The 18,179-nt window shown below is 40.1% G+C and overlaps 1 protein-coding gene across 1 annotated transcript in view; it reads left to right on the top strand.

Annotated features, from left to right (window-relative positions):
* Positions 1–17,049, top strand: part of GALNT1 (polypeptide N-acetylgalactosaminyltransferase 1) — a 78,767-nt gene extending 61,718 nt beyond the window's left edge. Inside the window, exons 8-12 of the mRNA XM_032309118.1 lie at positions 1,380–1,560; positions 2,826–2,965; positions 9,980–10,078; positions 10,539–10,673; positions 14,817–17,049. Of these exons, the coding sequence (XP_032165009.1) occupies positions 1,380–1,560; positions 2,826–2,965; positions 9,980–10,078; positions 10,539–10,673; positions 14,817–14,963 (702 nt within the window). The 3' untranslated portion in view covers positions 14,964–17,049. The remainder of the gene's footprint in view (positions 1–1,379; positions 1,561–2,825; positions 2,966–9,979; positions 10,079–10,538; positions 10,674–14,816) is intronic.
* The last annotated feature ends 1,130 nt before the right edge of the window (positions 17,050–18,179 follow it).

Genomic DNA, 18,179 nt, shown 5'->3' with positions numbered 1-18,179 from the left:
CTTTTGGGAAAAAAAATAATCTTTTATTTAACCCTAAATATAGATATACTTTAATTATTCATATTATGTAGCTCTAAATAAAAATTGAATTTAGTGTGAATTTTGTCAAACTTCAAAAAACCTCAGTTCATAAAAATTTCGTGTTACTATTAAGGTTCCTTATAAACTGTATTTTAAGCCAATAAATCAGTGATCTTAATAGTTAAACTGTAAAACTTACACAAGATTCCCTAGTTGTTTTGAATTTTTGTTATTTTCAAGGAAGTAATTCAAGCTCTAAAAATAAAAAACAATATGTAGTTTCTATATGCTACTATGGTACTTGACTGCCAAAAACATAATTTCACTTTCTGTAATATGCTTTGTCCTTCTGTTGTGAAAATTATTCTTGCTTACATAAAACCTGGTCACTTTACCGGCTTTACATTTTTGAATAGAAAAAGGCAAAAGAATTCTGAAATTGCTCCAACTTAATTTAACCCAGTCAACCTTATATAAAACTCTTAAGTATTTCACATTAACTAAAATCAACATGTTAAGTGACATTGCGTATTTCTGAAATAATCATCCGGAAACACACAACTTACAGTGGAAACCACATTGAACTACATTGTAACCTAAACCAGCTACCTCACTTCATTCCTAGTGGATTACTTTGCTCTCTTAGAAAAGGAGAGGTTTGGACTCTAGATCATCTTAGAAATCCCATCCAGCCATATCACTTTGTGATCCTGAGGGAACTTTAAAGTAGAGAGACTGAATATTTAACAGAATCAGAACTTCTCAAAATCTGTTTCAATTATAAATAACCGATTTTTGACTTACAGAAAAATGCATGAAAGGAGCAGAAGGATAATTTCATTAAACTAAGAATATGAACCCAAACTTGATCCCTCTTTTACCCATTTTTAGTTTTTATTCTCATGAAGATGACAGTATCCTGTCACTGTCCAAGTGAATAATTCATGAGAGATCCAGTTTAGATTTCTAGGATCTGTTTATTGTACAGGCTATGACAAGTTTGGAAAAGGAGGAACAGATAGGACTCTGGCTGAATAATCCATGGTCAAAACTGTGTCCTCACTGTCATGGTCATGACTATGAGCCATGTGTATACTACAGAAAAAATTTAAACTTGAATTTAAATTTAAACTTAGGGGCATCTGGGTGGTTCATTTGACTAAGTGTCTGCCTTCGGCTCAAGTCATGATCCCAGGGTCGTGGGATCAAGCCGCATGGTGGGCTCCCTAATGCTCAGCAGGAAGTCTGCTTCTCCCTCTCCCACTCCCCCTGTGTGTGTTCCTCTCTCGCTGTGTCTCTGTCAAATTAAAAAAAAAAATTTTTTTTTAAATAAATAAATAAACCATCATTGTTTTCAGATCTGGCAATGTGGAGGGACTTTAGAGATCGTCACCTGCTCACATGTTGGACACGTGTTTCGGAAAGCCACACCTTACACATTTCCAGGAGGCACAGGACAGATTATCAATAAAAATAACAGACGACTTGCAGAAGTGTGGATGGATGAATTCAAGAATTTCTTCTATATAATTTCTCCAGGTTAGCATTTTGCATTAGAAATAAAAGACTAGGGGCGCCTGGGTGGCTCAGTGGGTTGAGCCTCTGCCTTCAAGTCATGATCCCAGGGTCCTGGGATTGAGCCCCATATCACGCCCTCTGCTCAGTGGGGAGACTGCTTCTCCCTCTCTGCCTCTCTGCCTCTCTGCCTACTTCTGATTTCTCTCACTGTCAAATAAATAAATAAATAATCTTTAAAAAAAAAAAAAAAAAGACAAGACTAGAACTTTCTTGTCCCTGATCCTAATGCATCTTAGAAGAGGTAAGAAGGGGGTAGAAAAGCTTTGAGAAGAGGCAAAGCACCAACCTCACAGGGTTGTCATAAGGAAGAAATGAAATCACACACAGTGTACAGAGTGCCCAGCACAGTGGCTGCTGTGTTAGTAACAGGAAGCTATCCGGGCCTGTATTGCAGATGTTACTGTGAGCCCAGGTGTTACAAGTGTTCTCTTTTATTTTTAACCTAATTGTAATGTGGAACATTTGTATGAGAATTTGAGTCTCTCAGGGCCAGTGCAGAGCACAGTAGCATGCCTCATGGGACTTCTGTCCAGGAACTTCTCTGCCATTCAGAGTGTTGTGGGAACAGTGGTTCCATCAGCCCTAAGTCTTCCTGACATTGTTAGCATTCCAGCCTCGTTTTTTCATTACCACAATACCATCAAGTCACAGTTCACACACCAGTGAGTTGTGCAAGAGAAACCTTCCCGAAAACAGTTGCTCTGCTTAATATTTGGGCAAAAGAGATCTTGATTCTTATTTTTGCCTTCACATATGTGGAAGTCTTCTGAGCCTAGGAAAAGTTACATTTGTGTGTAACACAAGCATTGTATTTAATTCTCACAGAAATTTAATTTTTGGGACATCTGGATAGCTCAGTCAGTTGAGCATCCACCTTCAGCTCAGGTCATGATCCCACGGTCCTGGGATCAAGTCCTGCATTGGGCTTCCTGCTTGGCAGAGACCCTGCTGCTCCCTCTGCTTGTATGCATGTATTTTCTCTCTGTCGCTCCCTGGCAAAATCTTTTTTAAAAATTCATTTTTCTTTGAAAAAAAAAAACACATGTAAATATATTTCCTTGTTTTTTATTTTGGACAGTGGATTTATGGTATATCACTTCTATTGTCACATCACCAAAATGGTACCCCTTTTCCCATTTGCCTGGCTTGTTAAATGCAATGTTTAAGTATAAATTTGTTACTTAATAGAATATGAATAATTCAGAGTCAGTTATTTCTTTCCACAGGTGTTACAAAGGTAGATTATGGAGATATATCATCAAGACTTGGTTTAAGACACAAACTACAATGCAAACCTTTCTCCTGGTACCTAGAGAATATTTATCCTGATTCCCAGATTCCACGTCACTATTTCTCTTTGGGAGAGGTAAAATATATATATTCTATGTGGTTATTTATGTTCTCATTCATCAAAAGCAGTGGAGGTTAAACATCCAACAAGGGAATCACTTCATACTAAAATTACATAACCTCAAGTGTGAGAAAGTTCTTGTCGGTTAACACCGTCTACCTCCTAATTTGAAATCTTGTTGATTTTTTGTCGTGTTGCAGTTTATTAAAATAAGAATGTTCTGCTCCTAACTTTACAGGGTTGGACTCTTATTTCAATATTTTAGTGTCTTCTGCAGACTTCTTATTTTAACAAACTGACCCATTTAGTTGAAAGCATACATTCCTAAAGATAATGTCCTGGTGTTAATTAACCTGAAATGAAAGAAGTAAAGATAAATTGTGAAGAACTGACAAGGAAAGTTGGAAGACCATATATAATGTAAGTCATAGCAGCAAATGATATGTGTGGACGGGCCACAGCAGGCCTCATCCCAGGGCTGAACCTTCCTGACACTCAGGGAAAGTAACCCCGCCATTCCATAGGAGGCTGCCACTTCTTCAGTCTTCCCGTGCATTCAACAAATATTTGAGTATCTACTGTAGATACTATCTTACATACAAGGAATACAGCAGGGAATAAAGTCTCTGCTCTTGCAAGCCTTGTAGTCTATGGAGGAAGCTGGCTATTTAAAGTACACAGTATAGCAGGCGGTACTAAGGGCAAAGGAGAACGAGAATGGCTGGCGGGCTTGAGTATTGCTGCTGTTTTTGTTGGGACAAGGCCCCTCATAGGAGTTTTGATTTTGAGCAGAAATTTACAGAAGTGAATGAGGAAGTCATATGAATTCCTGGGGAAAGAGCATTTCAGGCCCAGGGAAAAACAAGTACAAAGGCCCTAAGATAAGAGTGTACTTAGCGCGGTCCAGAAACAGCAGAGGCCCGTTGTCTGAAATGGGATGAACTGGGGTGGGGAGGGTAGTAGAAGATAAGGTCGAAACATACGGAAGGTGAGATAACATAGAGCTGGTAGGCCACAGTAAGTACATTATGTTTTATTCTGAGGATGGGAAGGCAGAGAGAGCCAAGCAAACCTTCACTGGGAAAGGAACAGATTGCTATATTGAGCAAAACTATGAGGGGACAAGAGTAGAGCTGGAGTCTTGGTGAAGGGAAAGAGTAGTGAAGGACTGTGTTAAGATTTTCACCTGAGATACTAGGAAGGAAACTTGGCATTATCAAGATAGGAAGGCTTGTGGAGGAGGCACAGGGACATTCAGCTGTGCAGTTTGGGACATGTTAAATTGGATCCACGTAAAGATACAGGGTAGGTCATTGCATTTACAAATCTTCAGTCTGAGTGAGAGATTGGGGCTGGAGATCTGAAGTTAGGGACTATCAGTATATGAAACAAAACTTCATGAGATCGCCTTGGGAAGACCAAACATAGATGGAGAAGAGGCGGGAGGAAGGAGGATCCAGCCATACCAAACTCCACAATGTAGAATTTATGAAATGAGAGGGAATTAGGCAAAAAGATTTAGAGAAGAGTGACCACTGAAATAGAACCAAGAGAGTGGTATCCCAGAGACTAAGTGAAAGATGTGTTTCAGGAAAGAGGAAGTGGTTGGCTGTTGAGAAAGACTATTGCAGAGAACTGGCCATTGGACTGGCAAAGGAGAAGCTGTCATTAGGCACCATCTCACTGTGTCCATAGGGTTCCCGTGGTGATTGGTAGGGACAAAATCCCTAATGGCTTCAAAGAAGTGGAGATCATGATTGTGGCAAGTCTTGTAAGAAATTTTGTTTAAAGGAGAGCAGAGAAATGGTTGGTAGCTAAAGAGGAATATGGAGGAAAGCGGGGGGGTTGTTTGCTAAAAAAGAGCTATTGATTGTAGGAGTCATGTTTAGTAGATGATCATGGTGGGGGACAGGATGAGAAGGCAGGGCATCCATTGAAATAGAAAGGAAGGTGGAGGGAGTGGGGACAAATGTTAGGGTCATTTGAATTGAGGGTAGAAGCAGGTAGTTTGTGGTGGAAGTATGAGCTCTTCTGATTCTTTTGTTTCCTTATTGAACAGAAGATTGTCAGTTGAAAGTGAAGAGAGGGTATTGATTGGGGGGGGCAGGTAGGGAACGAGGAAGAGATGTAGAGTAGGGTGTCAGAGAGCAAATACATCACAGAGGGGAGCCCAGGGACTAATAGTGGTGAGTCAGAGTGAAACTGTTCAGTCCATGCCAGGGTGAGTACAGGTTACTGTTCACCCTTAGTTGTTACTGAGGCTACTTCAGGCTTGACTCGAGCGCCTCTGAACTTTGTTGTCATTTAAGAAATTCATCCTCAAGCAGATGAGTATGCTGTTTCTTGCTTCATTAATGAGACTGTTCCCTTTGTTGTAGCCACATTCCGGCCAAGGGGGGTTGTTTGTGGGAGGGTGAATATTGGCCATCAAAATTTTCAGTGTACCATGGAATGTATATGGGGGCTGTACCATGGGAAGATTTATAGCAGTTGCTCCTGTAATTTGCCTTTTTAAAAATTTATTTATATTTTACTTAAGTAACCTACAGTGCAATATTGGTTTCTGGAGTAGAATTTGATGATTCGTTATTTACATCCAGTACCCAGTGCCCATCACAAGAAGTGCTTTCAATACCCGTCACCCATCTCGCCCGTCTCCCTGCCCACCTCCCTCCATCAACCTTCAGTTTGTTCTTTATCATTAAGAGTCTCTTGTGGTTTGTTTCCCTCTCCTTTTTCCCCCTTTCCCATATGTTCATCTGTTTTGTTTCTTAAATTCCACATGAGTGAGATCCTGTGGTATTTGTCTTTCTCTGACTTATTTCATAGAGCATAATACACTCTAGGTCTATTCACGTTGTTGCAAATGGCAAGATTTCGTTCTTTTTGATGGCTAATATTCCAGTGCACGCATGTGCGCATGCACACACGCACACACAATCTTTATTCATTCATTAGTCAGTGGACATTTGCTATTTGAGCTCTCTCCATAGTCTGGCTATTGATAATGCTGTTGTAAACATGGGGGTGCATGTATCCCTTTGAATCTATTTTTGTATCCTTTAGGTAAATATCTGGTAGTGTAATTGCTGAATCATAGGACAGTTGTATTTTTAACTTTTTGAGGAACCTTCATACTGTTCTCCAGACTGGCTGCACCAGTTTGCATTCCCATCAGCAGTGTAAGAGTGTTCCCCTTTCTCTACATCCTCTCCAACACCCGTTTCTTGTGTTGTTAATTTTAGCCATTCTGACAGGTGTGAGGTGGTTTCTCATTGTGGTTCTGATTTTCCCTGATGATGAGTGACGTTGGGTATCTTTTCATGTGTCTGTTAGCCATCTGGATGTCTTCTTTGGAAAAGTGTCTATTCCTGTCTTCTGTCCATTTCTTCCCCGCCCCCCAGCCTCTAAGGTCTTCTGCTCATTTCTTAACTGGATTATTTGGGTTTTTTGGATGTTGAATTTGATAAGTTCTTTATAGATTTTTGGATACTGACTCTTTATCAGATATGTTATTTGCAGATAACTTCTTTCATCCCATTGGCTACCTTTTTAGTTGTGTTGATTGCTTCCTTCCCTGTGCAGAAGGTTTTTATCTTGATGAAGTCACAGTATTTTTTTGCTTTTGTTTTCCTTCTCTCTGGTGACATGTCTAGTAAGAAGTTGCTACAGCTAAAGTCAGAGAGGTTTCTGCCTGAGTTATCCTCTAGGATTTTGATGGTTTCCTGCCTCATGTTTAGAAATGGATAAAAGCATCTGTTTTGAATTTATTTTTGTGTGTGGTATAAGAAAGTGGTCCATTTTCATTCTTCTGCATTGTTGCTGTGCAGTTTTCCCAACACCATTTTTGAAGAGACTGTTTTTTCCTTTGGATATTCTTTCCTGTTTTATTAAAGATTAGTTGACCATATAGTTGGGAGTATACCTTGCCTTTAGAATAGAGAAGGAGTTGTTTTTTCCCCTTGAATTGACCCAATTTTGGATAATACCTAGGCATTGTTCGCTGGGCCAGAATACAGGCGTATTATAAAGAGCTAACCCACAGGAGATGTCTAACCCACAGTAGATGATTGCCAAGGCAAGTTTGTTCTTTACCTGCCTCTTAACAGCTGGCTTTTTAAAAACAGATTTTATCATCCGTGGCCTGCTTGTCACTGCCTTTTTAACAAAGCAGATGGTCCTAAGCTTGTTTGCCCTTAAGATCAGGCCATCCTATACAGTTGCTCTAACTTTGGGGGTTGGGGTCTTTCTTAAGCACCCACCCTAGTGCAGCTGGGGATCTCATGCTGGGATCATAACTCCAGCTACATGAGCTTTACTGTGCTAAAAACTGGAATTTAGACGTTTGGGGATCTTTTGTCATACATCAAAGGTCTGGAGAATCCTGAAATCCTAGGATTTTAGAGTAAAAGGGAATGAGAGGTAGGAATTTAGTCTCTACCTTCACTAAGTCTGACTCTCATAGCTCCTGTAAAATCTGGAACTGAGTAGATGTGTGTCTTTGTGATATCTAATAACTGTTAATCAAGGCGATAAATAAAATAAACAACCAAAGAAACCAAATAAGTCAGACCTTTTGACAGCTTAGTCAGTCTTACGGACTAACCCATGGCTTCTCTCGGCAGATCTAACAACCCTAAGATATGTAGTGAGCATGAACTCTGTAGGTGCCGGTCTGAGTGCTTTATGTCATCCTCAAACCAACACTATGAGATACAGGTGCTATTATCTCCACTTGACAGTAAGGAAACTTAGGCATACCTAAATGGTTTGAACAACATCCTCAGGTCACAGCTGCGAAATGGAAGAGGTGGAATTTGAACATAGACAATATGGCTTGAGAGCTTGTGCTCGTAACCATTAACACCCATACTCTTTCTCATATCCAACCAATATTTCTCTTATGGCCGAGAGGGAAAAAGTGAATCCAGATTCCGTTATACGAGATTCCAGAAATCTTTAATTGTCTGTATTGTTCCACCTTCTGGAGGAGAATAAGCAAAAACTAAGAAACCTAGGCTCTTGGTTCCTGTCTGTTCCCAGGAATGAGTGTGTTCACAGTTATTTTCAACTTCCATATTATAATGATAGATGTAATGATAGATGAGTTGCTGAATGTGTGGATAAGGAAGAAAACCTGACATTTATCCTGGGCCTTCTACGTGTGAGTTTCTGTTAGGCTTCTGCATGTGTTACCTTACTGAGCGCCCTCGGCAAACCTGGGAGAGATTGGTACCCCGTTACACAGATGAGAAACTGAGGTTCTTACAGCTTTCCCAGTTACTGTGTTCTAAAGAATACTGAGGTCTAATGTCCCCCAAGCTGCTCAACTAGAAAGGCAGGGGATGGGGGAGGAGGAAGTAGATTTTGTGATCAGAAATGTTTGGGAAATGCTGCTTGTTATATCTTAACATCTTTCTCTACCACCCATCCCCACCCCTACCAAAAGTCACGGTATAGTAAACTGCTTTGAGAAGTCCTTCAGCAAAAAACCTATTTAAATCTGTTTAACCCAGTAATTTTTAGACACATTTGATCACAAACCCCCCCCCGTATGGTGGCACATAGGTCAACGCTTGGCTGGATGATTTTGTTCAGATCATGGTTCTGGGAGTTACCGTCTTAGAGTGCAAACTGGTCACGGTCTCGTAGCTAGTAATGCTAGAGTAGGGAAAGAAACCCACATCTGCATGTCCCCATACCCAAACTTTCACTCCTGCCCACCTGCCTCAGAAATGCACCCCTTTCCCCCTGACCACTGTATTTCAGACGTTGCTGTGATCCAGGTGGAAAGCTCCCTATTTCCTGTTTTCCTCACCCGTTGTACATGGTGCTTGGGACCTTTTTGGTTTGGCTCCTTGGCAAGCCTGGCTCTGTAAGGAAAGATGTGTTACTCAGACATAAACAAATCCTATAAAAAGGACCATTAGCCTGCTAACTTTCCTCCTGGAAATAATTTAGATCCATTAAGATTTCTGCTAATTCCAGAAAGTATGAACCGGAAGTGGGCACTTTTATGTGCCTTTCACAGAGGGATAAGGATGTGGTAACTTGGCTTCATTAGCGTGTGTGCACATTGTTTCCCATCACTGACAAGGAGTTCCTCTCAAACCATGGAAAACTTTAGCCTTTGTATCCGCATCTGTCCTGCACATCCCGTGTGGTAGCTGCTTGCCACCAGTGGCTGTATTTAAATGAACTAAAATTAAATAAAATTTGAAAGTCAGTTCCTCAGTCACACTAGCCGGATATTTAGTGCCCAATAGCAAGAAGTAAAAGAAGAAATATAATAAAGTACTCAATAGCCACACAGGCTAGTAGCTACCATGTTGGATGGCACAAGTAGAGAACACTTCCATCGTCAACGAAAGTTCTACCAGACAGCACTGTGAGACATTAACACAAACAGCCAACACAGGAGGTTGTCTGCCGTGTCATTCGACACATTTCTCCCTGCCCAGGCCCTGAGTTGAGGTAACCACATTGCTTGCCAAATCCACTTTAAAACAAACTTATAATTACTGTATGCCCTCTGTAATCCTCATTACTTTCAAATAATTTAGGTGCGTCCCAGAACAGTTTTCACAGGAAGTACTGTATCAGGGTTCCAGACCATCCCGTCAGTAGTTATTCCCCTGCCCGGTTAAGGGGAACGTCAGGACTGTATTTATGTTTAGGAGTATCTACTCTAACGAGGCAATCTCCCCTCTTCCTACATCAAGTCTTCTAGTTTAGGATCCCTGATAATTTAGAATCTCGGTTTCATTAGACATCCTGGTGATTACCAAATGTCTTACCCAAGAGGACATCTCTTACCACTCTTTCCTAGACAGTCATCAAGATGGAATTTGGAATGTGAGGGAACTCGAAGGATTGATTGTGCAACAAGGCCGCTGAGCATCCTGCTGTCGGTCCGGTCCGCTCTGTGTGTGTGTAGTGGAAAGCTCAGACCTTACTGTGCATACGTATCTGTGTATGTGTTTGTCCAGTTTACCTCTCACTTCCTCTGTTTTCATTATTGTCCCATAGATACGAAATGTGGAAACAAATCAGTGTCTAGATAACATGGCCAGAAAAGAGAATGAAAAAGTTGGAATTTTTAACTGTCATGGTATGGGAGGTAACCAGGTGAGTATTTTAGTAAAGCTTGAAAAGGAATAATTTTTGGATTTGTTTTAATCTTATGCCCCTTTTATCTCATTACATCATTCAGGAAATATTTTCCTACCTATGAAGAGACAATAATAAAGACCTTTTAGGAGAAGGGAGCTTTTAATCTGATTATTTTTAAATGAAACATTTGTAAAAGGCCCCTTTGTGAGAACTGTATTTACATTGCTGTGCATGAGATTTACTTTGCCCTTTTTAGTCAAACAGATGACAGCTCTTGACAATACACTCAGTGTATACAGAGAGCTCAAGGTCATTTTTTTCTTTCCTCTGTGCAAAATTAGCAGTAGCTTTTCTGAGTCATTCTCCTAATACTACATTACTCAAGTTCAAAAAAATCTTGAAATATTTTTTTTTCTTCCAGATTACTGGCTGCTTTCTTTTAGTGTTAAAGCTTATATGTGTGCATCTTTTTCAGGTTTTCTCTTATACTGCCAACAAAGAAATTAGAACAGATGACCTTTGCTTGGATGTCTCTAAACTTAATGGCCCAGTCACAATGCTCAAATGCCACCACCTAAAAGGCAACCAACTTTGGGAGTATGATCCAGTGGTAAGTTAATCGATTGCATATAGGAGTGAAATTAAGTGTGTTTTGTAGCTAGAAGAAGGAATTCTTTATAGTGAAAAGAATTAATTCTTAGAGTTTGAATATGTAGCAGATTGTTCTTACACTCTAAAAATGGACAGATGGTGGCACGTCTGGGTGTCTCAGTGGGTTAAGCATCTGCCTTTGGCTCAGGTCATGATCCCAGGGTCCTGGGATTGAGCCCTGCATCGGGCTCTCTGCTCAGCGGGGAACCTGCTTCTTCCTCTCCTTCTGCCTGCCTCTCTGCCTACTTGTGATCTCTGTCAAATAAATAAAATCTTAAAAAAATAAATTTTAAAAAAAGTGGACAGATGGGAAAAACAACCCAAGTAAAAGAGACATGTTTTATAATCTCCCTGGTAATTGGCCTTGCCTCCAGTTCTGGTCCTTGTTGCCATTATAGCCACTCTTTCTTCTGTCTGTCCTCAAGCTCTGTTGTCTTGCATGGGAGAAATGGAGCCAGGAGGAGCCTGTTTAAATTACTGAATTAAACACCTAAGTATGAGGTGAGCTTTAAATAATGAAATTCTCTGGCTCATGATTGTTCTGTGACATATAACAAAACTTTTTATCTTTGCTTTCCTCTGGAACCTCTCCCACTTGCCACACACTGTATGTTGTACTCACACGGAGGTGCATGAAGAATCCATCAAAGCATGCCCAGTGAGTCTCCTGTGCCTTGTACCTGGCTAACCTCCCAACTTGTGCTTTTGCTTTATAGTTCTGGAACCAGTTCCAGAATCTTCAGTAGGTCTTACTCTCTGGTTCTTTTTCCTCTGCACCTGCAGTTGTCTCTCTCACATTAGGAAAGACTTCTTCTGCTTGACTTTCTGTAATCCATCCTGTGTTATATCACAGTGAGTGGCTGACATTCATGCCTCTGGTTCTCCAGCCTTAGCTCCTGCCTCAGCCTGACACTACCGAAACAGATCCTGGATGCAAAGCCACGACCATTTCTGTCTCTTTCCCCCTAACTTCTCTGTTAGCATTTACTGTTGGGGAACAGATGAGATTTTAACTTTTATCCATTGGCTTTAGATGCACTACTGCTTAGTGTCTTCTCTTAGCTTTCTCTCTCTCCATCTGCTTGGATTACTCCACTGCTGCTTTCTTCCCCTTCCATGGAGATTGTGCCATATGACCATGTCATATGCAAACCCTGGGCTGCTTCAGTCATCAGCCCTACTGTTCCTAGAACATGCCCTGTACCCTCGTACCTGCACTGAAGATCATATAGTTAACCTCTGCTTCTGACAAATCCTACTCCATCTTGAGGGTCCAGCTCTGACATCGCTTCCCTGAAGCCCAGCTAGAAATCAGCTCCCTCTCTTCTAGTTCCAATCCTCCCTGACCTGTCGTGCTCAACTGCTTTGTACTTGTTTCTGTTCCAGTCTTCTCTCCACTGTTAACTCCTAGAGGGCAGAGACTGTGCTTTATAAATCCCGGGTGTCAAACTATGGTAAAAGTAACTCTAAATATAAGAGTTCAGTTAATAGCACTGTTAGAAATGGCCTGAACCGGCTGTTCTGGGGTTGGGCATGGGCTGCCGCCGCTCTGGGCACAGCTGCTCCAGCACTACAGGCCGTGCAGCCTCTCGGCCCTCAGATGCTTTGTGCCAGGGGCACCCCACAGTGACTCAGCAGGAAGGGCGCCAGGTGCTTCAGTCAGTTAAGTGTCCAGGTTGTGAGCTCAGGCTTGTGAGACCGAGCCCTGAGGCTGGCTCCATGCTAAGCAGGAGTCTGCTTGATATTCTATCCCTCTGCCCCTCCTTCCCAGCTCATGTTCTCTCTAAAATAATCTTTGAAAAAAAATCAATAAATCTCCCATTCAGTGAAAAATGACAGTCTGTTAGGAAACACAAAACCTGTTTATAGTAGCATGAACAAATACGGGCTTACTCTTCTTAATGAGTGGAAGTAAGTGGCTTCTGGGGTAGAGATTCAGTGGCACAGTGGTGTGAGGGATAATTTTGCTGCATATTCCTAGCCTTTTTTGTGGCCACAGATGGCTCTTGTAGCTCTTACCCTCATATCCCAACTCGAGGGAAGAGAAAGAGAAGAGGGGACATCACCCTACCCCATGTTTTGCTCTTTATCAGGAAAGCCAGAGCTTCTCCTGGACCTCCCCTGCAGAGTCTGCTGTCTTATGGGCCAGAACTTTATCTCATCCTGACACCCCCTCCACCAGCTGACAGGGAGGCTGGTTAAACAGGCATTGGGGTTCCGGTGTCGCTGGTGTGAGGGAGACAGAAGTGGGAATGGCTGCCTGTAGCCTGTGTATGATCTACGCAGTCCACCACACCTGGTATTCCAGAAGTAGATATGTGGTTAGAAATTTAAGGAGCTTAAAGTGGGTTTAGGGGATTTAGAAAGCAGCAGTTATGAGTGTAAAATTTTAAACCGTCTGGAGCTTTTTGCACAGAGTCTTGTCTGAGATAAAATTTTAGTTTGCAGGCTGGGTTCTACCAGAAGCAGACTCAGATAAAGTTTAGTGTTCACAGTGTTTAGTAGGCAGCAGCCTTTGGATCAGCACCTGTAAAAAGGAGAGGGATAAGGCCCGAGTTGGGCAGAGGGAGGAGTCACATCGCGCTGCAGCTGCCTACACTCCGCCAGCTGCACAGGGAGCTCCGGGACAGCCTGTCAGTGTTGTCCTGCCTCCATCGGTCAGAAACACAGCAAGCTAGAGAAATAAAAAAAATAAATTACTGACATATTTTAAGTTTTATTTATTTAAGTAATCTCTGTACCCAACATGGGGCTCAAACTCAAGAACCCAAGATCAAGAGTCCCACATGCTCCCTGGAGCCAGCCGGGTGCCAGGGAGTCATGATGTCTTAGGTTCCAAAGGAACCCTAGAATAAAACCCAGGGCCTTGTTTTATAGGTAGAGACACTGCAGCCCAGAATGGAACTTACCCTTTGTTACATAAAGATTATTTAAAGATTATTGGTCACAGAGCAGATAAAATGATGTAACAGTATCTCAAGCCCGGAATTCTAGACCCAAGGGTCTTTGCACGGTCCCATACTATCTTCATCTTACTTATATTCTATATTACATTTGGTTCATGACACCAGGTTCTCGTGCTTTGATGATCGTAACTGTCCTTTCTAGAATAAATTGCAGATTTTGATCCAGTTATATCTAGAGATAAAGGGCAAGAGCCAGCAAATTATCTTTTCTAGGTTACAAGTAGACTTCAGGCAGTTAAAATGACAGCTCTTATCCTCTCCTTCAAAGGTTACAGCTGTCAACTGTTTATCCTTCATCAAACTTTTTCTCTCTGGAGACTAGTCAGTGCCAACTGGGTCCTCTTCTGAGTACAGTGACAACAGTCCCCATGAAAAGGTCATGTTCCAGATAAAAGAATTACATTAAAATAGAGGGATGAGTATCAGTCAAATAAATGTGTGTTAGTAAACATTTTTTACATTTCCTTATAGTTGTATGTTTACAGGATAATGCTTAATTCACATTCCTACACTGCTTCTTTGAGTAACAAATGAACTGACCTACACTAATCACTCCTAACCCTCCTCTGTCCTGACGTTTTGAAATATTCAAAATCAACATGACAGCATCAGATCCGTAGCACAGACAAGAACATAGAAAATTATATAGCTGCATCTCTCAGCCATTTATTAAGGGCTGCTTCATCAGTCTTACAATCTCTTAAGATTTTGAGTATTCTAAAGGACCTGAGTTTCTAAGAACTTGAGGTTTGGAATCACAGAATTAATTTGAACAGCCTTATCACAGGGAAGTGAAGTGATTTTGAAATAGCTTTTTGAAAATAGGTTGAGGATCCTAAATTAGGAACCACTAATCTGATTTTTTTTTCCCCCCGGAAGCTGAAGCACAAAAGTGAAATTTCTCCCAGTGCTTTAGAGCTTGTGCAGAATTGGGACTTAGCATTTTGGTTATCTTACTTCAAGTCAGCATAACCCCCTCTACCCCAGTGCCTTTCTCCCTCCCACATAGCTCTTACGGCGGTCTTTATGTAGACGCTTTTCTGCAGAGCAGTTTAAGTCTTACCAAAAATGATGGTTGAGATGTGTGAATTTTATTTTTCACTTTCATGTTAAGATTTCTTTTCTGTCACTTTCAGAAATTAACCCTGCAGCATGTGAACAGTAATCAGTGCCTGGATAAAGCCACAGAAGAGGATAGCCAGGTGCCCAGCATAAGAGACTGCAATGGAAGCCGGTCCCAGCAGTGGCTTCTTCGAAATGTCACCCTTCCAGAAATATTCTGAGACCAAATTTACAAAAAAAAGAAAAAAAGAAAAAAAAAAAAAGAAAGAAGAAAAGAAAAGAAAAAAGAAAAAAAATAAGGATTGACTGGGCTACCTCAGCATACATTTCTGCCACATTCTTAAGTAGCAAAAAAGGAAAAGTGCTTTCCTCCTCCGGGGATGTAAGGTTTATCAGCCATTAAAACTTAGACTCCTCTCGCTTTTCACTAGCTGTGAACCAGCCTTCTTGTCCAAAGGACGTGAAACTACATAGTAGCGAGACTGTGCACACTGATGTTTACAAGATTGAAAGTCATAAGAGTCATCAAGAATCACGGTAAAGAATATTCAGACAATGATGCAATCAACACAATGTGCTTTCCGGAGCTGCCCCTCGTACGGTTTGCTTGCACGTCAGTAACTGCTGCTGAACGTGTGATCCTAATGAAGAGATTTCCAAGATTTTTTTTCTGATTAGAACTGGTAACCAGTATATTAAATATTGATATAAAAATAAGTGAAAAAGAACTGGAACCAGTTTCAGAATCATGAAAACAACATTTTTACGATTTAAGAAGAAAACTATATTAAACAGGGTTTAAAGGAAATTAAAACAGAACTATGAGAAGTACAATTTGTTATAGTATAGTATCAAATTTCTATATAGATTTTATACCTCAGTGGGGAAAAATAACTGATTCCAATGACATTCATTTTCATCTGTGATAGTCATGGATGCTTTTTTTTTTTTCCTTGGGGTGCTGAAATTGAGCTGGGAAAAAAATGGCTCTTTGAACATAGTTTTAATTGCTTTCTTCAATTTTTTATTTGGTTTATGGGCTGTTGGAATTGTAATTTTTAATTGCCTTCAAAGAATGAAGATTTAACATAATGTCTGGTCTCACTGAACACGTTAGATCTCTCAGTTGCTCTTGGGTCAACTGGCTTGTAGACTTTCACATACAAATTTCTTATTAGATCTTGAACTTCTTAACTTGATTCAGCTGATTATGCTTAATACCCAAGATTCATACTACTGTACTACAGATTTATTTTCACAGCAATAAATCTTCAGTTCTTTATGATTCCACTCAACAAAAGGCCTGCAGAAGTGATTATTTGGATATTTAGAGAGGATACAATGGATGTTTTTTTGGAAAACTTTTTTCACTCCATACTCAGATGTGCTTTATTGTCAAGTGCATATTTAGATTAGGTTCTTGAATTGTAATGGTGATCTGCTGCCCTTTTTTTTTTTTTTTTTTAATAAAATTTGACTGAAAATGTTTGACCTTGTTTTAATGAGTTAACCGAAGAACTGCAGCTACTGCTCCACATTAGTCCTGCATTTCTTCCGTTTAGGTTAAATTCATTTTATTTTTTCTGATTTTTAATACCACAAAATAACTTCAGAATCAATTAAAAGTTGAGTTAATTTCATAAAAGATCTCATTGTGACATTTTTTTCTGATATGTAAAGCAGTTCATTGGCAAAAGTGTATTTCCTTATTTGTAAGGTTATATTTAGCGACATTCTTTTCTTTGATTATCAAGGACTCTCACTGCAGGCAGTGCTATTTGTTGTGCCTAAGAATGTTTCTGAAAGTTCTGTCACTAATACTACTTGTGAAGTTGAGTGCACGGAAAGTTTCTCATCTCCTATTCAAGTTAATCAGTATCAAGAATATGAAGCACATGTGGAGGCTTTAGGGTGAGACTGTAGTACAGAATGCAGAAATTTTGTCCCCAGGAAATTTGCAGTGAAGTAGGTGCTGGATTGGTTCCCCCTCTCCCCGCCCGCCCCACTCCATGAGCTCTGTTAATTCTGTCTTCATTAGGCCTCTATGTTTGAATAAACCAGATGTCTAATAAATTATTTTCATGCTCAGAATTTCAGGTTTTTATACTCTAGTATAGCTTGGTCTTATTTCTTACTGTAAGAAAGCTTAATAGCAATGTGATTTAAGGTTTTGTTTTGTTTTTTAAGAGGGGGATGTGAGTGGTTTAATTCATGGGTACTTTTAGAACCTGATGATATTCCCATTGCCTTTATTTTTCTAATTAAAGAATTCCTCATACTTTGAAAAATATAAAATATTCCTCAATAGTTGTGCCTTACATTGATTTATTTGAAGTTAAAATGGATCCCTAGTCATTATATCCATTTGTAGGTCAGGCTGTATGCTAACCACTATTAATAAGTCAAACTGGGAAGAAAAAAAATGAATCCGAAAGAAAGCCAAAGATGAAAAGGGGATTATTATTGGCTCACTGAAGAACTCATAAATGTGACAAGGATAATCTGAATCTCTCAAATGTATTCACCTTATTCTAATCCCAATCCATTTTAACGTCTTTCTGTTCTAATTGGCAGTCTCAAAAAATAGTAAAATGAAGGGCAGCATGTAGGCCATGTCCTCATTTCCCTAGTCTACATTTAGCTGGAAAAGAGAAGTTCTGTAGGTCTGGTGCTCTCCCCATCTTTCAAGAAATACACCAAAAGCAGACTGAACTCCAGAATTACATGTTTTTTAAAGAAGAAAGTAAATCAGAAGGTAGTGTTTCTGAGGCAGCAGCTGTGAGCAGAGGTATACAAAGACAACCATTTTTTATTCTGGAAAATTAGATGTGTTCTCAATTATATAACACTAAACATTCTCTGACTTCCTGAAGTTTAACAAGAATTTGCTTGATCTACTAGAACTAATAGTTTTGCAGGAAATGTGACAAAACTCAGTCATATTGTCTATATACTAGCAACAAATTAAATTTTAAATTCTTACCATCTGTAATCCTATCAAACAAGTCAAATACCTAGAATGTTAACAAGAAATATCTAAGACTTCTACCCTACAAAACTACAAAACGTTGCTGAAACTACAGAACGCTGCAATAAATATATTCATGAATTGAAAGGCTGCATACTGTCAAGATCTGTTTCCCACAAATTGATTTCTCGAAGCCAGATTCCAATGAAATAAAAATCCCGTGAGGCTTTCTTTTAAAAATTTGCAGATATATATGGAAATCCAACAGATCCAGAACAGCCAAGATAACCTTGAAGAAGGGGGATGGGGGAATGGGGTTGGAAGAAAACACTACTCGATTTCATGAATTGCTTTAAAATTACAGTAATTAAGAGTGTGATATTAGAGTTAGGACAAACAGATCAGTGCATTAAGAACAGAGTCCAGAAGCAGACCCATAATACATATGGTCATTGGCTTTTCAACAACT

Source organism: Mustela erminea, chromosome 13 (assembly GCF_009829155.1).
Source record: "Mustela erminea isolate mMusErm1 chromosome 13, mMusErm1.Pri, whole genome shotgun sequence".
In the NCBI taxonomy this organism is placed as follows: Eukaryota; Metazoa; Chordata; class Mammalia; order Carnivora; family Mustelidae; genus Mustela; species Mustela erminea.
Note: the sequence above shows the minus strand (reverse complement) of the source record. Positions and strands in the feature narration are given on the sequence as shown.